General features: G+C 37.0%; 2 protein-coding genes across 2 annotated transcripts; both read right to left on the reverse strand.

Moving 5' to 3' along the window:
• Window positions 1-508: 508 nt before the first annotated feature.
• LOC125358467 (olfactory receptor 4S2-like) lies at window positions 509-1,447 on the reverse strand. Its single transcript, XM_048355621.1, has one exon. The coding sequence runs from the start codon at window positions 1,445-1,447 to the stop codon at window positions 509-511; it is 939 nt and encodes a 312-aa protein (XP_048211578.1).
• A 19,677-nt stretch (window positions 1,448-21,124) lies between these two features.
• On the reverse strand, window positions 21,125-22,078 carry LOC125357919 (olfactory receptor 4Q3-like). Its single transcript, XM_048354763.1, has one exon. It carries the CDS (start codon window positions 22,070-22,072, stop codon window positions 21,125-21,127), a length of 948 nt encoding a protein of 315 aa, XP_048210720.1. The 5' UTR covers window positions 22,073-22,078.
• Window positions 22,079-23,276: the final 1,198 nt, after the last annotated feature.

Genomic DNA, 23,276 nt, shown 5'->3' on the forward strand with positions numbered 1-23,276 from the left:
CAGGCACCAGTGGTTCATATATGCCATTCCAACTACTCTGAAGGCTAAGAAATGAGAATTGTGATTTGAAACTGGCACTGGCAGGAGAGTCTATGAAGGCACTTATCTCCAAATCACCAAAAATGAGCACAGTAGTTGTTGCTTATGTGCTAGAAGTAAGTGTCTCAAACGAAAAATCTCAGTGATAGTGCAAATACCCCAACTTCAAGCCCTAGTAATAACACACACACACACACACACACACACACACACACACACACACACACACACACGAAAACAATTTAATTCCTTGGAGATAACTCATGTAACACCATGTTAAACCATCAGTATAAGTTAAGAGAGATTGATGTGAAGAAAAAGTAGCTATAACAATGCGGCAAGATATTGAGTAGACTTTTACTCTTTCATGCCAGAAGAGTAAACCTTAACAATATGAAGGACTAGTTCTTAGAATTATTAATAATTCACTGAAGATAAGATAGTTCTCGGATTTTGCAATTTTGACAAACTAGCTCTTCTGCTTTTCCTTGGAGGAGACTTTGTGATTCCATAATTTCTTCATGGCATTCTTTACATCCTCATTCCTCAGAGTATAGATGAGTGGGTTTAGCATTGGGGTGATGGTGGTATAAAACACAGATACAGCCTTATCCAGTGGGAAAGTAGTGGATGGGCGAAGATAAATGAAGATACAAGGGACAAAGAAGAAAGTCACTACCATCAGATGAGATCCACAGGTAGAGAGAGCTTTACGCCGGCTCTCTGCAGAGCGCTTCCTAAGACTAAATAAAATGATTGTGTAGGAGGACAGAAGGATGATAAAACACCCCAAGGAGATGAGACCACTGTTGGCAATCACCAACATATTAACCAGGGTTGTATCAGCACAGGCAAGTTTTAGGACTGGGTGAACATCACAAAAGTAGTGGTCAATGACCTGAGCATCACAAAAAGGCAGCCGAAAGGTTAAGAGGGTCTGGAAAAAGGAATGACCCAGGGCACCCACCCAGGACAATAATGCCAGAATGGTGCAAATATTGGCACTCATGATGGTGGTATAACGAAGAGGGTGACAGATCGCAGCAAAACGGTCAAAAGCCATGACAGTCAAAACAAAGATCTCAGCACAACCAAAAAAGTGAAAAGTAAACATTTGGACCACACATCCCCAGTAGGATATAGTCTTTTTTTCAGATATAAAGTCTGAAATCATCTTGGGGGCTGTGGCAGAGGAATAGGCAATGTCCACAAAGGACAGGTTACTAAGGAAGAAATACATGGGTGTGTGGAGCTGGTGATCAGAAAAGACCACAAGCAAAATTAGTAAATTTCCCACCATAATCACAATGTAGAAGAGGAGGAATAATGTAAAGAACATCAACTGCATTCCAGGATCTTGGGAAAGTCCTAGGAAAATAAACTCAGTAACATTGCTGACGACTTCCATGGGGCACAAGCAGGACAACTGAAGCTGCTTTGGTTCTATGGAAAAAGAAAAGAATACATTATAACCCTTGTAAACGTAGACAAACATAGCAGACACAAGTACATGAAAATATCTGTAATGCTAAACATAGTAGAGAAAATTATTCCTATTTCTTGAGCATAGACTCTACTCTCAAATTACTTGAGATGATCCAAAACTTTGGCCAAGTAGCAGGATACAAAATAAATCCTCAAAAATCAGTGGCTTTTATATATGCCAACAACCTGAAAAGTGAGGCTGAAATCATGAAAGTAACTCCTTTTGCAATAGCCTCAAAAGACATAAAATAACTAGGAATAACTTTAACCACAAAAGTGAAAGATGTCTATGATGAGAACTTTAAAGACCTAAAAAAGGAAGTTCAAGCAGAACTAAGGAACTGGAAAAAAAAAAAAAAACTCCCATGTTCCTGGATTGGGAGGATTAACATTGTGAAAATGGCAATATTCCCAAAGGCTATCTAAAAATCCAACGCAATGCCCATCACTATCCCAACACCATATGGAACAACAAAAGACCCCAAATAGCAAAAACTATCCTAAGTATAAAGAACAGTGCTGAAGGAATTACAATACCAAACTTCAAGCTGTATTACAAAGCTATAGTAATTCAAACAGCTTGATACTGGCACAACAACAGGCCTGAGGACCAATGGACCAGAACTGAAGACCTAAAAATGAACCCGCAGAACTATGGCTACTTAATCTTTGATGAAGGAGCTAAAAAAATAGGATGGAAGAAAGACAGTCTCTTCAACAAATGGTGCTGGCAAAATTGGTTAAACACTTGTAACAAACTAAATCTTTATCCTTAATATATCACCAGGCACCAGAATCAATTCCAAATGGATCAAAGACCTTGAAGTAAAATCAGATACCCTGAGAACACTACAAGAAGGAATAGAGAAACTCTTGAGCTCCTCAGAACAGGGTGAAACTTTCTTAATAAAGGCCAAGAAATGCAACAAATCAAGGAAAAGTTGGACAAATGGGTCTACACCAAACTTCAAGGCTTTTGCAGGCAAGGGACATAGCTTGCAAGATAAACAGAAAGCCCACAGTTTGGGAGAAGATCTTTACCAGCCATACAATGGACAGAGACCTGATATCTAAAATATAAATAGTACTCAAAAATTTAAATTCCTCCAAAACAAATCCTCAAAGAACCAAGAGCCCCTCAACAACTGGGTTAAAGACCTAAAAAGAGACTTCTCAGAAGAGGAAATGAGAATGGCCAAGAGTCACAGGAAAAAGTGCTCTACATCACTGGCCATAAAAGAAATGCAAATCAAAACAACATTGAGATTCCACCTTACCCCAGTAAGAATGTCCATTATCAGAAAAACTAACAATAAAAACGCTGGAGGAGATGTGGCCAATAGGAAACCCTACTACATTGTTGGTGGGAATGTAAACTTATTCAACCACTTTGGATAGCAGTATGGAGGTTCCTCAGAAGGCTAAACATAGAGCTCCCATACGACCCAACAGCCCCATTTCTTGGCATCTACCCAAAAGATTACAAGCAAGAAAACACTAAATCCACCAGCACAGCAATGTTCATCGCAGCACAATTTGTCATTGCTAAAATATGAAAAAAAAAAAAAACAACAAATGTCCCTCAGTAGACCAGTGGATCAGGAAAATGTGGTACATATACACAATGGAATTCTATGCCTCTATCAGAAAGAATGACATGGAAGGAAATGGAAGGACATGGAAGGAAATGGAAGGACCTGTAAAAAATTTATACTAAGTGAAGTGAGACAGACCCAAATAAACATGGACTCTATGTTTTCTCTCATAGGGAATAATTAGTACATGTTTAGGCTAGTCATAGCAGAAGACCACAATATCCCAATAGCTATGCCCTTAATAACACATAAGATGATGCTGAGTGAAATGAACTCCATATTATGGAAATAAGTGTTATATCATTGATGTAATTATTTTCAACATGCCATATACAACCGTACCTTTTTTCTTTGTTTGTTTCTCTCGTATTCCCTTACTGTGGTTGTGCCCAGGCTATCACTGTATCTCATCTGTGTACTCTGGATTCTGTATATATGTGTATTAGAACTAGGGAAGGAAAAGGGAATATCAAAATCGAGATACAAAGATAAAAAGACAAACCATTCCAAAAGCAATACTTACAGTACCATTTGGTGTAAACTAACTGTACAGCTCATAGAGTGAGAGGGAAAGACGGAGGGGGAAATTAGGGAGGAGGTAACAAGTTGAACAAAAAGTCTATTCACTGCCTTACATATGAAACTGTAACCCCTCTGTCCTTCACTTTGAAAATAAAGGCGGGGGAAAGAAACATTTCTAATTTTTTTTGATGTTCTGCATAATACACTAGCAAACCAAGCTACTCTCATCACTAACAGGAAAAAGCATGAGAATTACAAAGTGTCAGGGTAGCTGTGAGTGGCTCACATCTGTAATCCTACCTATATAGAAGGCTAAGATATGAAGATTGAGGTTCAAAGGCAGCCTGAGAGAAAAGTTCATGAGACTCTTATCTCCATAACCCCCAAAAATTCAGAAGTAGAAATGTGACTGAAGTGGTAGAGAGCATGAAGCCCAAATAGTGGCACAAGAGAAAAATATGTCATGGTAGTATAAAACACTTAAATTGCACATATTGTGCACCAGTGTTTTATGTATTTAAGCTCACTTAAATCTCATTTCAATTTATACAGTAAACTATCTGCATTAGCCCTGCTTTAGAGCTGAGGAAACTGAATCATAGATTGAATAACTTCTCTGGAAGCAGCACTGGTATTTAAACTTAAAGTAACAAAGTTTTCTTAGTTTATTTTCTCATAACTATGAGTGTGCTAGGGCTGGTGGTTGAAAAAACACCTGATATTTCTTTCTCATTTGAAAGTCTTTAATCTTGAAAGTAACCATAAGTTCAAAATTTCAGAAAAGTGAGGAAAACAGAGAGTTAGAAATGATGAAGGAGAGTGTTGAATGATATTGATCAAGATGCACTATATTCATAAACTGCTTTGTTGAATGGCAACTCCTTTGAACAACTGATTAAAGATAATACAATTTTTTTAAAGAAGGAAATCTTACTGCCATGCTCCCCACTGTTCTATTTCATCTGTGCAGCAGACATTGATTCTACTCATTGACAGGAAGCCTTGATTTAGCTCTTAGTTGTCTTTTAAGATTTTTTAATGGTTCTCTTTGTTTAACAATTCAAAATGCCTCCCTGTTCATTTCTAAAGCCAATCCATAGAAATTCTGCAGGTCATATAGGAGAGAAGCGTTTCTAACTAGTTTCTGGGTCTTACTAGGTTATAATGTGAAATTACAGACCAAACACTCTCAAGCACTACAGAAGTCATAATGCAGTAATTGCACCAGCCTTTGTTGAATTATTCCAGCCATTCCTAAAAATATAGCCTTATGAAACATTATCATAAATAGTAAGACAATACAGTATATTATGAATAAAAATGATTGAGTACTTTGCTTAAGCTTCTGCAGCAGCCTAGAATATTCTTGCTGTTCTTCCCTGCTTATTGTCATTACCATCCTTGAAGAATCTACCATTGAAGTTCTTCCTGTTCAATAAAGTCCATGCTGAAGTTTTATCCCATGAACACCTGTAAAAATGCTACTCATTTACACATTATTAATTTACACATGCATCTATGTGCTCATAAATTCCTATGTAAAATATTTTCTTTGGTGATTTGTGACTTGTCAAACTTTTCTGTTTTTATGTGGCATTATCAATTAAACTGGGAGGCCTTTAAGAATAGGAACCACCTATTAAATTTCTTTATTCTTGCTCTAATTATAAAAACTCTTTTTATGCTAACAATGAATAGCATTTAAACTGTACCTGTTTGCAAGCAAAATCTGAACTTGCAATTACAAAGATCAGCACAGTGATACAGATCATGCCCAATTTTTTTCAAACTAAACTTATTAGGAGTTTGCAATAACACATGGTGTGCTGCTGCTTATTAATCCAGATGTTTCTGTCTGGCAAGTGTTGGTAATCAAATGGAATATGTCTACACATAAACTATCACACTTCTCAGTTAAAGTCATCTTTCGAGAATAGGTTATCACTGAGAGAACTTTTGAGAAATGAGTTAACTCTATGTGGAGGAAAGTGCAAGATTATGTTCAGGATGGTAGGGTAGGTGCAGAAGGGTAGGAAAGCTGCTCTGTTCTTCCTATGCACCAGCAGCACCTCAGCTTTATCCAACACCCATATTTTTCCAGCAGCTCACAAATTAACCAGTGCATAAGACCCAATATTTGTACACCTTTCATAGAAGATAGAGGACAGGATTTTAAAAAGAATAGTTGGTCAGGGCGCCAGTGGCTCATACCTGTAATCCTAGCTACTCAAAAAGCTGGAGATCAAGGGTAAGGCTAGTCAAACCATGAAAGTCCATAAGACACTTATCTCTAACAAGCCTCCCCCCGCTAAAAAGAGCTGGCAATGAAGCTGTTGCTCAAGTACTAGAGTGCCACCCTTGAGCACTAAAGCTCAAGGACAGCAATTCAGCCCTAAGTTCAAGTGCCACTACTGGCAACAAAAAGAATAAATAGGATTACCTTGGTTAGATAGCTCCGTCTCTTAGAGGATTAACGCAAAGTTCCTAGGTCCTCCCCTGTTAAATAATGCTACCATGGTAAGGTTCAAGTTAGATAACGGACATAAAGACAATAATGATCTGCAAATCTATGACCCATTAAGTGGTAGTATTTCAGGAACATCAGAATCAGACATCTAAACTGTATGGGTCGCAGACCGATCGTTTTTGCCAGTGGGCTCAAGTGCTTAAGTTAAATATGGTGGCATAACCAAAGAATGTCTACCAATTATAATAGAATTTGTTTTTAATGAACCAAGCCAAAAAAGACAAACAACTACAAAAGCAATACTTGCAAAACCGTTTGGTTTAAGTGAACTGAACACCTCAGGGGGGAAGGGAAAGGGGGAGGAGGGAGGGGGGTATGAGGGACAAGGAAACAAACAGTACAAGAAATGTATCCAATGCCTAACGTATGAAACTGTAACCTCTCTGTACATCAGTTTGATAATAAAAATTTGAAAAAAAAAAGAACCAAGCCAATGTTATTCCATTATTTAATTCTAAGAACCTACCTAAATTCTTTCAAATAAAATAATTAGCAGAGACCAAAGTTTCTGAATACTCTATGAAATATTTAGTCTTAGTTCCTCAGGTGAAGGTTACATATCAGAGTTTCTGGCAGCTCTTTCCTAACAGTAAGGAGTGCCAAATCATGATACAGGTGCATTGCTGTCTCTGCTCACTTGACACATTTGATTACCTACCAATTCTACCCTATCTTTTAATTGGTCACAATTGATTAAACAATTTTCTAATAGTGGAGCTGAAAGACGAAAAAAGAGCCTGAACAAGTAATTTTGAAAAATATATATGTGTTCTATATATTTCTATATTTTGTATATTTCTATATTTTGTATATTTCTATATTTTACATAGAACTTACACTAATTTATCTATAAATTTAGAAATATTTGTGGATGTAACCACAGAAAGATAAATAAGTGAAATTTCAGAGATAAAGCCATTCATTTTGGAGTAATATCTTTATATTGCCTTACCAAGTCTTCTTAGATTAGACCACAGATTATAAAGGACCCACAAAAAGGATCCTAAAAATCATCTTACTTCTCTCATTTAATCATTGATAAAATAAATAAAGCACTAAGAAGAAATTTAATAATCTAATTTTCTCTTTGTTGTAAAGCTAAAACTAATTTCCAATTTTAATAGTGATCTATGCTTTAATTTATAGTACAATCTCTTAAATTAGTAGAAATACTAGAACAGATGTTAAAAAGATTAAAATATAAAGGTCACTATTATCCATAAACATAATTTAAATTAATGAAAACAATTCTTGCCTCTTTTGCCTATGGTTAAAATATCATTTCAGATGACAAACTTACTCTGGTGGACTCCTTGAATGTGATCCCCACCTTGTGGATATGAATTTGCTGGTACCTTAGATATAAACAGGATTAAACATGTGGTCTATACTCAAATATGCACACTAGGAGATTGAGGACTGTACTGTGTATGTGCTATATTTCCTCTCCAAAAGCCTAAGAATAAGGTCCTGAGTTGATTTTTCTCATCCCTCCTCTCTTTCTATAGCTCTAATTTATAACATTCCATCATTGCTTCTGGTCTGCATCTGTAAGAGCTTCTTCCTATATGTCTGGCTACTCAAAAGAAGAAAGTTTCAACAATATTTACGCTCTCTAAAACCCTAAGGGAATTGCTGGATGGGTACTTATCAAGTAGCTAATTAATAAATAGATGGGTTCATTTCCATACACAATTTTGGGCAAACTGGGGGTGGAGAGGGTTATGCTTATGTCACTACATTAAATTATTTGGTCACACTAACCCAGCAACAAAATACTTTACTTTCTTATAAAACTATTAAATCTCACTGCTTAAAAATTGACTAGGGATGGGCGTGTGACTTAGTGGTAGAGTACTTGCTAAGTATGAATGAGGCCTAGGGTTTGATTCCTTAGTACCACATGAACAAAAAATTAGGAAATTAAATTAAAAGAGAAAAAATTATTTTACAAAACCTTGTAAGTTGGGCTTTAATGGCTCATGCCTATAGTCATAGCTAGTCAGAAGGCTGAGATCTGAGGAGTGAGTTTTGAAACCAACCTGGCCTAGAAACTTTGTGAAACTCTTACCTCCACTTAACTACTCAGAAAAAGCCAGAGGTGGAGCTGCGGCTAATGTAATAAAGCACTAGCCTTGAGCAAAACAAAAGCTCATGGCCCTGAGTTCCAGCCCTACTAAATACATACATACATACATACATACATACATACATACATACATACATACATATATATATATATATATATACAAAAAAACAGTAAAATTTTTAAAAATTAAAATTTGTCTGTAGGAACTGTAAAGGCACTGCATTTCTTTGCTCCCTGTTACTCTCCCCAAAACAAACTTGTTAACCCTCATTTTATATGATCATATGCACATAAGCTATTGAGCCTTTGTGATCCTTTCCTAAGAATATCCTCCTTTGATCTCACTGTGTGAATGTTTATGGTCCTATATGATTTATTGTGTCCACGTGTAATTTTTTTTGCATTTTACCATCCACTGTGTTTCCTTGTAGATTTATAGGCACTATCTAGTTAACAAAAATGAGGGAAAACATGCACTCTATTTTTCTTTGGGTCTGGTTTACTTCACTTAATATATTTTTTCTAAGTTTTTTCATTTCCTTATGAATGGTGCAATAACATTCTTTCTGATGGAAACGTAGAATTTCCTGTGCATATATACATTTTCTTGATCCATTAATCTACTGAGGGGCATCTGGGTGACCTTGTTTGTGGTCTACTGGATAAATGCTCGGAGTGGGATTGCTGGATTGTCTGGAAGCTTTATGTTTAGTCTGTTGAGAAACCTCCATAATGCTTTCCAGAGTGGTTGAACAAGTTTGCATTCACACCAATAGTGTAGTACTGTTCCCTTTTGGCCACAACCCCACCAACATCTGTTGGTGTTCCTTTTCTTGATAATGACCATTCTAGCTGGGGTGAGGTGGACTCTCAGTGTTCTTTTGGTTTGCTTTTTTATGGGCAGAGATGTTGAACCTTTATTCAGGTGTTTTCTGGCCATTCTTCTTCAGAGAAGTCTAAGTGTTTAGCCCATTTATTAATTGGATTGCTGTTTTTTTGAGGACATATGCTTGGGGTGTTTATTTTTTTCAGCTCCATGTATATTTTAGATATGAGGCTCTTGTCTTTTGCATAGCTATTACAAATCTTTCTCAATTTTGTGGACTTTGTTTATTTTGCTTTTGCCATGCAGAAACTCTTCCATTTGATGTGATTCCATTTATTCAATCTTCTCTGATTTGTTAGGATTTTAGATCTAAGGAAGTTTTGACCCATTCCTAAGAGTCTTACAGTTTCTCCCATCCCTTCCTGTAATATATTCATGGTGTCTGGCCTTATACTGAGATCTTTTTTCTATATAGAATCGATTCTGGTGCAGGGTGATATGTAAGAATCTAGCTGCAGTTTTTTGCACATGTATAGCCAACTCTGCCAACACCATTTGTTGAAGATGTTGTTTTCCCCCATCCTGTATTTTGGCTCCCTTATCAAGTATTAGGTGGCAGTAGGTCTATGGGTTCGTTTCTTGGTCTTCTATTTTGTTTTATTGGTCCTTAGGCCTATTCTTTTTTTCTTTTTGCCAGTCCTGGGGCTTGAACTCAAGGCCTGAGCACTGTCCCTGGCTCCTTTTTGCTCAAGGCTAGCACTCTGCCACTTGAGCGAAAGCGCCACTTCTGGCCATTTTCTATATATATGGTGCTGAGGAATCAAACCTAGGGCTTCATGTATAGGAGGTGAGCAATTTACCAACCCTTTCATGCCTATTCTTGTGCCAATCGCAAGCTATTTTTATTAATATAGATTTATAATCAAGTTTGAAGTTTGGTATTGATATTCCTCTTTACTATTTGGGGTCTTTAATTATATGAATTTTTAGAACTTTTTTCTTTATTGTCAAAGTGTAGTACAGAGTGGTTACAGAATCATATGTAAGGCAGTGAGTACATTTCTTGTTCAACTTGATACCCCCTCCCTCATTTCCCCCCTCACTCCCCTCTTCTTTTTCCTCTTCCCCAAAGAGTTGTGCAGTTGGATTACACCAAATGGTTTTGTAGGTATTGATTTTAGAATCAGTTCTCTTTTTATCCTTTGTCTCTCGGTTTTGATATTCCCTTTCCCTTCCCTAGTTCTAATACTCATATGAGCAGTATCCAGGTTATTCAGATGAGATAAAATGGTAGCAGGGGTACAACTACAGAAAGGGAATACAAAAGAAACAAAACTAAACAAAACAAACAAACAAACATACAAGAAAAAAAACAAATAAAAGAAAAAAGGTACCGTTTCACATGCATGTTGAAAATAATTACAACTGTGATATAACTCTTGTTTCCTTAAGGTGGAGTTCATTTCACTTGGCACCATCTTATGTGATCATATGGCTGTAGCTATTGGGGCATTTTGATCTTCTACTATGACTAGCCTAATCATGTACTAGCTATTCCCTATGAGGGACACCATAGGGTTTTTGTTTCTCTGGGTCTGGGTCACTTCACTTAGTATGATTTTTTCCAAGCCCTTCCATTTCCTTAGGAATGGGGCAGTGCCATTCCTTCTGATGGAGGCATAGAATTCCATTTTGTATATGTACAACATTTCCCTGATCCACTCGTCTACTGAGGGGCATCTGGGTTGGTTCCATGTTTTAGCAATGACAAGTGCTGTGATGAACATAGTTGTGCTGGTGGCTTTAATGTGGACTTGCTTGTAGTCTTTTGAATAGATGCCCAAAAGTGGGGCTGCTGAGTCATAGGGGAGCTCTAGGTTTAGCCTTCTTAGGGACCTTCACACTGCTTTCCAGAGGGGTTGAACAAGTTTGCATTCCCACCAATAATGTGAACCTTTTGGCTACATCCTCTCAAGCATTTGTTATTATTAGATTTCCTGATAATGGACATTCTTACTGGGGTGAGGTAGTATCTCAATATTGTTTTGATTTGCGTTTCTTTTATGGCCAATGATGTAGAGCACTTTTTCATGTGCTCTTTTTCATAGCCATTCTCATTTCCCCTTCAGAGAAGTATCTTTTTAGGTCTTTAGCCCATTTGTTGAGGGGCTGTTTATTCTTTGAGGATTTGTTTTGGAGGAATTTAGCTTTTTGAGTTCTGTGTATATTTTAGATAATCAGGCTTTTGTCCATTGTTTGACTGGTAAAGATCTTTTCCCAATCTGTGGGCTTTCTGTTTATCTTGGAAACTGTGTCCTTTGCCCTGCAGAAGCTCTGCAGTTAGATACAGTCCCACTTGTCCAGCCTTTCTTTGATTTTTTGCATTTCTGGACCTTTTTTGAGGAAGTTTCCTCCAGTGCCAAGGAATTCTGGAGTTTCTCCTATTTCTTCTTGTAGAGTTTTCAGGGTATCTGATTTTATTTCCAGGTCTTTGATCCATGTGGAATTGATTTTGGTGCAGAGTGATAAATACTAATCTAGTTTTTTTTTTTTTGCCAGTCCTGGGCCTTGGACTCAGGGCCTGAGCACTGTCCCTGGCTTCTTCCCGCTCAAGGCTAGCACTCTGCCACTTGAGCCACAGCGCCGCTTCTGGCCGTTTTCTGTATATGTGGTGCTGGGGAATCGAACCTAGGGCCTCGTGTATCCGAGGCAGGCACTCTTGCCACTAGGCTATATCCCCAGCCCCACTAATCTAGTTTTAATTTGTTACAGGTGTTGACCCAGTTTTGCCAGCACCATTTGTTGAAGAGGCTGTATTGTTCCAACCTATTCTTTTAGTTCATCAAAGATTAGGTAGCCAGAGGTCTGCAGGTTCATTTCTGTGTCTTCAGTTCTGTTCCATTGGTCCTCGGGTTTGTTCTTGTGCCAGTTCCAAGCTGTTTTGATATTCCTCCTGTACTATTCTTTCTACTTTCTACTTGTTTTTGCTGTTCGTTGTTGTTTTATTGTTCCATATGAATTTCTGGATTGCTTCCTCTATTTCATTGAAGAATGGTGTTGGGATAGTGATGGGTATTGCATTCAGTTTGTAGATAGCATTTGGTAATGTTGCTATTTTCACAATGTTAATCCTCCGAATCCAGGAGTATGGGAGATTTCTCCATTTCCTTAGTTCTGCCTTAATTTCCTTTTTCAGGTTTTTAAAGTTTTCATCATAGAGTTCTTTCACTTCTTTGGTAAAGGTTATTCCTAATTATTTTATGATTTTTAAGACTACTGCAAAAGGAGTTGTTTTCCTGATTTCAGCTTCGTTCTTTGGGTTGTTGGCATATATAAAAGCCACTGGTTTTTGAGGATTTATTTTGTATCCTGCTACTTTGCCAAGGTTTTGGATCATCTCTTGTACCTTGGGAGTAGAGTTTATGGGGTTCTTTAGGTATAGGATCATGTCGTTTGCAAAGAGAGAAAGTTTAACTTCATCTTTTCCTATTTGGACCCCCTTTATGTTTTCTTCTTGCCTAATTGCTCTGGCTAGAAATTCTAGTACTATGTTGAAGAGGAGAGAAGAGAGCAGACATCCTTGTCTTGCTCCTGATTTTAAAGGGAATGGCTTTAGCTTTTCACCATTTAATATTATACTCACTGTTGGTTTGTCATAGACAGCTTTATTATATTCAGGAATGTTCCCTGGAATCCCAGTTTTTCCAAGGCTTTTATCATAATGGGTGCTGTATTTTATCAAATTCTTTTTCCTCAGGGGAGGGAGGGAAATGAGGGACAAGGTAACAAACAGTACAAGAAATGTATCCAATGCCTAACATCTGAAACTGTAACCTCTCTGTACATGTTTGATAATAAAAGTTTGAAAAAAAATTATTTTTCCTCATCTAGGGATATAACCATGTGATTCTTTGCCTTGCTCCTGTTGATGTGATGAATTACATTAATTGCATATGAATTTTTTTTTCTATATCATTGAAGAATGTTTTTGGAATATTGATGGGTATTTCATTGAATTTTTAGATAGCTTTGAGGAGTATTGCCATTTTCACAATATTAGTCCTTCCAGTTCAGAATCATAGGAGGTATTTTTTTCTTAAATCTGCTTCAATTTCTTTTTTCAGATTTTTGAAGTTTTCATAATTGAGTTTCTTCACATCTTCAGTTAAGTTAATTCCTAGGTATTTGAGGATATAAAAAATGGAATTGCTTTCCTGATTTCATTCTTGACTTTCTCAGTGTTGGTATACAGAAAAGCTACTGACTTTTGTGCATTGATCTTATACCCTGCTATTTTGTCAAAGTTGAGGATCAGCTCAAGTAACTTGGGAGAAATCTATGGAGTTCTTAAATACAGGATCATGTCATCTGCAAAGTGGAATTGTTTTAGTTCTTCTTTCCCTATTTGGATCCCTTTTATATTTTTCTCTTGCCTATTGCTCTTTCTAGGAATTCCAATAATATGTTGAAGAATAGTGGAGAGAGTGGGCATTCTGTCTCATTCCTGATTTTAGAGGAAATAGTTTTAACTTTTCACCAGTAAGTATAATGCTTCATATAGGTGTCATATACAGCCTTTATTATAGTGTGAAATGTTACATGGATTCCTAGCTTCTCCAAAGCTTTTATCATAAAGGGATGTTGATGCTTTTTCTGTATCTGTGGAGGTGATAATTTAGTTCTTGTCCTTGCTCGTGTTGACATGTTTAATTACATTAATAGACTTGAGTATATTGAACCACTTTGCATCCCTGGGAAAAAAGTCCCATTTGATCATAAGGTATGATTTTTTTGGTTAGTTATTGAATTCAGTTGGCCAGAATTTTATTCGAAAATTTTACTTCAATGTTCTTCAAAGAGATGTATAGTTCTCTTACTTTGATAAGTCCCAATTCGTTTTGGGGATGAGTGTAATGGTGGCTTCATAGAATAAATTTGGTAGTGATCTTTCCTTTTCTATTTTATTGAAGAGTTTGAGAAGTTTTGAAGTAAGTTCTCCTTTGATGTCTTAATAGATTTCAGTGGTAAATACAACAGGTCCTGGACTTTTCTTAGATGGGACTTTCCTTCGATGGCAGGTCATTTATTGCCATTTCTATTTTATTAATTGTTATGGGCCTATTTAGTTGGTTCAACTCTTCTTGTTTTTAGTTTTTCTATATCAGTATTCTCTAGGAATTCTTCCATTTCTTCCAGATGCTCCAATTTGATAGCATAAAGGTTTGCAAAATATTCCCTTATACTGTTCTGAATCTTGCTACGGCACCATTTTTACACCTAACTAAATAGTCAAGGGTGTATGCCTCTCCTCAATCTTGTTCTGAATTCCTCAAAATGTCTTTATAAATGAGAGAAAGTATCCCATATACTTTAATAACTAACAAGATGATACAGCAGAGACAGTTTACTGCTTATTAAGGAAATTTTAATGATAACTGAATAAAAAATATAGTTAAGTTAATAATAATGCACCAATATTGCTTCATAGCTATGATAAATATGCCATCAAGAGGAAATGGACTAAGGTGTACAAAAAGAGAAGTCTTTAGACCTCAGGCCCAAACTCCAGTTCACGTGTCAGGTGCTATCATTTGCTACTGTACACCAAATTAAAGAACGTGGAGACAAATAGACAATAGAGATTTATTATATAATATGCCATGACAGTACTTCAACCCATGTTCAGTCATTTTGGAACATAGACATGAGTTTTGGATTTCATACACAGAGAGTTAGGGTCAATGTGAAGGAGGTATGCATAATTTTTAAATAGTTTGAGTCAAAGTATGACCTCATTTATTGCTACATTATGTTTTGGGAGGAGTTTCTGGAGAAATTATGATAATTGTCATCATCAGTCAGGATAACTAGGTCACCATTGCTCTGGAAGTGGTCTATCCTGAGGTGGCTTTATTATTTCATGTAGTACTTTTGGTCCATTGTCATGGGATGTTACCCATCATGCAATTTTTCCCACAGCCTAAGTTGCGATGTGACTTCTGAAAGGATGGCTCAGAGCAGAGATACGTCTAAGATGGAGGCAAAGTATCAAGTTTTTCTTCTGTTTTTAGTTAGTTCATGGGCCCAAGTAAGTATCCAGTGCATTTTAACAAAAATTGTTGTTGTTAAGTCCCCTTACATAGACTGTATGTACAATTACTGTGACTTTTCTATAAATCTAAAGCTACCCAACTTTATTATTATTTTTTATTATTAATTAATGTTATTTTTATTATTTATATTATTATTATTATATTATTATTAATATTAAAATTAATTGTATAAAGCACTTGAACACATGTTGTTAAACAGACCATTTGTAAACACAGTATGATTTTTAAAAATAATTTTGAGAACACAGATATCACTTAACCTGAAATTTTTGTGTCAAGACTTGTTTCAATATATTGAATAGCTTATTAGAGATTTTGCTTTTACAAGGTAATGATCTAGGGGAAAATTCTCCATTTTTCCTGTAGAATCAAGCAGTTATATTATCTCAGCTTTGTTTCGCCTCCAGATAAGAGCAGCTAATAATCATAGTAACATAACCAGTCCCAGTCCAATTAATTGAGACATATGTAAACATATATATATATATATATATATATATATATATATATATATATATTCTTATTAATCTCCACCGTATTAGGTCCTCTTATTTTCTGGGAATCTAGTGAGGTAGATAATACTTTTTTGTGTATAACATGGACAAAGGATATTGAGGAGTCAAGTAATTTACTGCCAGGTAGGTGGGAGATTCCTGATACAGCCATGCAAATACAGAGTAAAAAATTTAGGACAGCTATGCTTGACCCCTCAGTCACCTCCAGTCATCTAAGCTCACAGATTATTTTAGAAGTTCTTAACCCTTCTCTTTGGATATTGAGAGATTTTGTAATTAGTTATTTGGGTGATTTATTGATAATTGGTTAAAGGTCCAAAAGATAAGACCTCTGCCACATTTCCAGAAACATAGCAACACATAGATAGCAGATGGAGAATTCATGAATAGATAATAATTTAATGTGAATTATTAATGAATTATTGAATGTTAAAAGATACCTTAATATCTATTGATTAGAATAATATCTGAAATATATTTTCTCTAACTTATGAGTAAATGTTGTATAGACATATTGGCTTCTCTAGACTATTATACTCTACTTTCTAGGATGGTGAGAGTTAAATTTGGGGCAAAGAAAGCTAGAGTTTCCTAATTTATGTTTGGTTCATTCAAAATGTGGACATTAGAGCTAGTCTATGAATGTAAATAACCTTAGTCCCATAGAGTACTTTTTAAATATTTCTCTAATTATTTCATGAATGTGACTTTTCTTATCTCCTTTCATTCATTTAATAACTCAGTGCTGAAATAAAGAGCAAGATCCCTCATCATCACTCCATCACATATCTATAGGACCTAAAGAATAGTAAGAATGGACACAGCATATTATGGTAAATCTATGCTCAATGTAACAAAATTGAAATATGGTATCTTTTCAGGCCTTTGTAACAATTGGAAGGCTAAGTTTCCATTTGAATTTAGCAGCAAAGACAGAGAAGACATTTGTCCCTCAGCCTCCAATAACCATTTCTGGTCCCAAATCTTATTGCAAGAGTCCTCCTACATGTGAATAAGGACCCTGAATCCCAGAGTTCTGGTCATTCACACACTCACACAGTGTCCCGCCAACCCCTAATGCCTAGAGAATGTACACACTAGAGGTATTGTCCACTCTCAGAAGAATATACCCAAAAAAAGAGACTCGTGCAGGCTCTAGAACTGGGATTATCAGGATAAGGAATTCTTCTGCATCACACACCTAAGTAGTACCAATCTGAAAAACCAAAAACTTTATTGCCTTATAAATAAAAATAATTTTAATATAGGTAAATGCTGAGCCAAGTATTGATGTATTGGATCTGAAAATAGGAGTACACAAAATACTTGTTTTTCTTAACATAATGATGCCACTTTGAACTATCACCAGGACATTTACAATTACTTGACAAGAACACGAATTTTTCAATGAAAGGGGACAGCAGAAAAAGATTTTTTCAATACTGAGAGAATCCATCCCAGCCATCCCAGGGGACCATACAGAGATAGTCACAGACAAGAGAAGAAGGTTTATAAGAAGGTTTATTAATGGGGCTATATATCCCATGGGAGTGGGATCAATATGGTATCTACACCTTAATCCAGGTGGTTGCCTGGAACTCTGGGGCTAGAGGGGAGGCAGGTAGGTCTGCACAGAAAGTGGAAGCTCTAGGTCAGGGAGGCTGGGTGGAGCTGGGGGCTAATGGGAGGGGCTGGGTACCTAAGGTGGAGGAAATGCTAATAACTACCACCTTATTCCAGATAGCCTGGAGTTCCATGTTCTTGAAATATGTCTGGCTGAGTATCTACAGCACCACTTAAATCTTTCTATTCCCTTCCCCCCACTACTCTCTGGTTTAGTTCACTGCTCTTTAGGATATTATTTTCAATATAGCATACACTTTAGAGTGTTCACTATAGACAAAAAAAAAGCTTTATGGAAATGTTGAGTAGAATATTAAGGAACAAGAGAGGTGTTGTCTACTTGAGAGACCCAACTCTCACTCTGAGACATACTACTTAGAAATCTTCCAGGCAGCATTCTTGTTCTGGCTCTGTAAGGAGTCCTTCTGAGCAACGTTTAGCTTTACTGAATGCATTCATACATATAAAACTGAAGTTTGAGATCCCAAACCCAAGTCTAGGATTCCCAAATTAGGACCACTATCCCCCATATACCAAAAGAAGGTAGAGAACAGAGTTTAATTACAGAGAGAAGACAATACTTCAATACATCTTCATCTTCTTCAGCGGTATAGACATTGGCTTAAGGGAGAATTGGGGGCATAGAGAGAGAAAGATTTACATAGTTAAAACAGTCCCAATTTGAAGGTATAACTTGGAATTATTCAGTTTTTGTCCTTCAAGGATTTCCAGAGTAGTTGTCATTTATTTCTGGAACAGAACAGAAACAAGATGGCTTGCTGAGTTTTTTCAGCTGTTTGCTTTAAGATGATAAGTAAGAGACACTGTTTGAGGAGACATTTGCCTTCCTCCTGCTAACATGTTTTCTTAGCAGACTACAGTAGAGTATAACTCAGATCAAAGGGCATAGATACAAAGTTGTGGGACTTTTAACCAATTCACAAGACTCAGCTAAAGCATAAAGATTCTTAAAAACAATGTCCAAGAGAAAAACTCCATCCTTTGTTCCACTATAAAGAGATCTTATATGAACAAAGTAATGCCAATTAACTTTTAAGTCTTAGTAATTATTGAAGTTTCACATATTTTTCCCTCCTCAGTTGGTTTTCAGCTAAGTAACCAGAAAATCCTCAATTCATTGGGAAATTAATTTAGCAAATATAAAAACATGGCCAAAAGTTTTTAATTATGATTATCCCATCACTTAATGAATAGGAAAAATAAATGTTCATACACATAAAAATTTTGCAAGAAGCCTTATGTGAGAAATAGATAAGGTTTTGTCTCTCCATTTTGATGTTCCCATATCCCTCCCTCCTTCCAATAAGCATATATACAATACCCATGGTACCAAAATCAGTTACAAAACTACATGCTGTAAGCCAATTGTACAACTTGGCAGAAGAGGGAATTGGGGAGGGGGGAAAGTGGGAGAAAAATGAGGGAGGAGGTAACAAGTTTGATAGAAATTTACTCACTACCTTATGTATGAAACTGTAACCCCTCTGTACATCACTTTGAGAATAAATCAATCAATTTTTAAAGATAAGCTTAATCACATGCCAGAAGCCTGTGATCTGAGGATCACAGTTTAAAGCCAGCCGAGGCAGGAAAGTCCATGAGACAGTTATCTCCAATCAACCACAGAAAGAAGAAAGCAGAGCTGTGGCTCAAGTGGTAGGCCACTAGCCTTGAAAAAAGGACAGGGTCAGTACCCATGGCCTGAGTTCAAACCCCTAGGAACAGCACCAAAAAAGAAAGAAGGAAGGAAAAAATGGAGGAAGGGAGGGAGGGAGGGACGGACAAGGGAAGGAGAGAGGGAAGGAAGGAAGGAATGAACAAATGAACGATTGAACAAGGGAAGGAAGGAAGGAAGGAACGAACGAACGAACGAGGGAAGGAGAGAGGGAGGGAAGAAACAAACAAACGAATGAATGAACAAGGGAAGGAGAGATGGAGAGAAGGAATGAGGGAGGGAGGGAAGGAAGGAAGGAAGGGTAAGCTTCAATGTTACTGTCAAGTGAACCTTTTTAGTAATCGTCTATCTCTGCAGTTCCTAAATATATAAAGAACAAACTATGCAATTTGTCCATATAATCGAAATACCATATAATTGAGGGAAAATATAGATTGTCTAAAATTATTCGTTGTCTTGATGGCTGATATTTTTGGAATATGCATTGAGCAAGTCACTTCACAGCTATGAGTTCATTGGTAGAAAATGAAGTCAAATGATACTCCCCACTCCTCAAAGCAGATTTCTGACACAGCAATGATAACCAGGAGCCCTTCAAGGACAAGGAGAATGCTTTCAATTGCAGCTTATCATTTTTTTCTCTCCCTTTTTCATTTTTCTTTGGATTTAAATTCTTTAAACACTATGATCAATTGACATTTGCAAATTTACCATCCCTATAACTTAATTCAAAGAAGTTCAATTTAAGCAAGATGTCAGTGGCCCTCAACTGTATTCCTAGCTATTGTGGAAGGTGAAACTAGAAGGACTGGCCTTTCAAGGCCAGCCCAAATAGAAAAGCTCTTGTAACCCTCATCCTAGCTAGACAGGAAGGCTACCCTAAATGGATTATGCTCAGACACACACTTTGACAGCAAGGCAGACCACAGTACAAAAAAATAATAATAATGAGCAAAATTTTGGCTGGAAGTGTAGCTCCAAAGTAAGAACATCTGTCTAAACAGTGCGAGGCCCTGAGTTCAAACCATACCACCATTAAAGAAATAATATAAAATGAGTAAAAAATAAATATCAAAAGGAAATGATCCTTCCCAGAGATGCTTCTACTATAGAATGCTAGTAGCTTCTATCACACATCCATTCCCAGACTTGTTTTCTCATATATAAACTCTCCTAAGAAAACATGGTCATTCAACTGACTTGTTTCTAAAATTTGGCACAGTATGGAACATATTTCCTAGATGAGTACTAATATATAGGGAAACCAGTATTGCTTATAGATGTTAAAAGGGAAAAAATCAATGGAACTCATGTTGCTCCCAAAAAGTGATGAAACACCAAAAGGATGTTTCAAAAATTGGAATCTTAGACACTGGTAGAGCAGGAAGTGTAATGTTTGACTTCATTTTAACACAATTAAATACTAAATAAACAGAATAAGTGGGCTGGCTGTAGACAAAAGGATAAAAGGTTCTCGTGAAGTATCCTCTGACCCTCTTATTCCCATTATGTAGCATTGCATTATTATCCCAATTATTATCAAAACTGATACATTAGCTAGGCCAGTGGTGGATCATTCCTGTAATTTTAGCTACTTAGGACACTGATATCTGAGGATCACAATTCAAAGACGGCCCAGGCAGGAAAGTTTTTGACATTTTTGTCTCCAACTAAATAGCAAAAAGCCAAAGTGCTAGCCTTGAGTGAAGAAGCTCAGAAACAGTGCCCATGCCCTGAGTTTAAGCCCCAGTACCAACACACACACACACACACACACACACACACACACACACACACACACACACACGTAAAACATTACAATTTTATTCTGCCTTGACTTTCATAGCTACATCTTTAAAATAATTAGGCATGATCGTAGAGCATAATAGTGTTCTAAGAATGGGTATGATTTCTTTAGCACCTTTTCTTGGTCATCTTTTTTATCCATCCAGGGCCTGGGCACTGTCCCTGAGCCTCTTTGTGCTCAAAGCTAACACTGTGCCATTCAAGCCACAGCAGTACTTCTACCTTTTTCTGAAGCCAGATCTCAGCCACCTAAATAAGTAACAATAAATAACTAGGATTACAGGCTTCCTATTCATCTTTTAAAAGGCAGCAGGATGCCATATGCTTTCTTCTCAGCTTCTTCATAGCTGTCTTCATATCAGCATTTCTGAGTGTATAGATGAGAGGATTCAACATAGGTGTGATCACTGTGTAAAACACAGAGAACACCTTATCCACAAAAAAGCTGCAGAACGGCCTCAAATAGATGAAAACGCATGGCCCAAAGATCAGGCTGACCACTGTTAGATGGGAGGCACAGGTAGAGAGTACTTTGCCCTGGTCTTGATGGAGGAAAGTTCTCAAAGTGATCAGTATGACAGCATAGGAGAATAGCAGGACCAAGAAACAGATAAGAGATAGCAGACCACTATTGGAGACCATCAGCACCTCGACCACATAAGTATCTCTGCAGGCCAGTTTAATGACTTGTGGAGCATCACAGTAGAAGTTATCCAGATGATTGGGGCCACAGAACAGCAACTGAATGACCAGTATTACCTGTGTGATGGAGTGGAGGAAACCTCCACACCAGCAGGCAAACACCAACTGAAGACATAGCTGGCAGTTCATGACTGTCAGGTAGTGCAAAGGATTACATATGGCCATATACCTGTCATAGGCCATGACTGTCAACAAAAACATCTCACTGGCTCCCAAAAAGTGGAGGAAGTAGATCTGGGCCAGACAACCTGAAGAAGAGATGGTCTTGACCTGCTGTAGGAAATTCCCTAATATAGGCATAGCAACACAGCTGAGGCACAGATCAATGAAGGAGAGGTGGTTTAAGAAGTAGTACATAGGAGACTGGAGCAGGTGAGCACTAGCTTGCACTGTTACCACTATCAAGAGATTCGCCAGGACAATAGCAACATAAACTAGCAAAAATATTAGGAAGAGAAATAACTGTATCTCCCAGGGGGATGATAGGCCCATAAGTACAAATTCTGTTACACTAGAGTCATTTTCTTTATTCATTGTGCCAAGAATACCAAAGGGCCTAAAGGAACAAATTTGAACAAGAGACATAAGTTAGACCAAAGCAAATATAGTGAGGAATGAGGAAATAAGTGTATCTCATTTTTGTAATCACACCACAATGCTTACGGTAGAGCAGAAGTTCAATAACACCAAAACAAAGTGAGAACCAAAGAATTGAAAGGAGAGCTAATTTGTTGCAACCAAAGAGTTGTAATTTGGAACAAACATTTGTAGTTATTAGAAATGTTTTGTGTTGTTGTTAATGCTCTGTGTGAAGTTACTTTTTTTTTCTTTCATTTTTTTTCCTTTGGTTTATCTCCTCTTGACAGTGTATTTGAATTTATTACTCTGTTTCTTGTATATACATTTATCTGATTTAGGAAAGGGAAGGAAAACAAGAAAATGGAGAAACAAAGAACCAAGGGCAAACCAAGGCAACAGTAATACTTACAAGACATATGCTGTAAACCAACTGTACAATGAGGGGGGTAGAGCTTGGGAAGAGGGAAGGTGAGAGAAAAATAAGGGAGGAGGTAACAAGTTTGATAAGAAATGTACTTACTGCCTTACAAATTAAACTGTAACCCCTTTGTACATCACTTGACAATAAATAAATTAATTAATAAAAAGAGAATCACGTTGTTTCTGAATTTTTCAATGACAATAGATAAACATAAGACAATATATAGTGCCATATCATTGTTTCTGCTCTGCTCTACACTTACAACTTCAGATGCAATATTGCAGGTATGGAATTTTTTTTCAAATTTTTATTATCAAACTGATGTACAGAGAGGTTACAGTTTCATACGTTAGACATTGGATACATTACTTGTACTGTTTGTTACCTTGTCCCTTATACCCTATAGAAACTTTTACTACTAGAAAGACAACCAGAGTAAGTTGTAACAGTACAGGGATTCTGGCCAGGAAGGAAAAATCGACTTTGCTCATCTGAAAACACAAATTCGAGCTCTGGGTGGCCTCCCACTGCCACTCCAGTGCCAGCACAAGCACAGCACCTGCCACAGCAACCTGTACTCCACACAGCTAAAGCACACAGTGGAGACCAGGGAGAAATACTCTCTATGGCGGCTGAGCATGGACAACCTGAAATCGCAGAGAAAGCGTGAGTACCCCACGAAAGATATTTTCACTTGTGCCCACAGAGCAGCTTCTGGAAGGCAGCCCTTCCCCCACC

The sequence above is a fragment of the Perognathus longimembris genome, chromosome 10 (genome assembly GCF_023159225.1).
Source record: "Perognathus longimembris pacificus isolate PPM17 chromosome 10, ASM2315922v1, whole genome shotgun sequence".
Classification (NCBI taxonomy): Eukaryota; Metazoa; Chordata; class Mammalia; order Rodentia; family Heteromyidae; genus Perognathus; species Perognathus longimembris.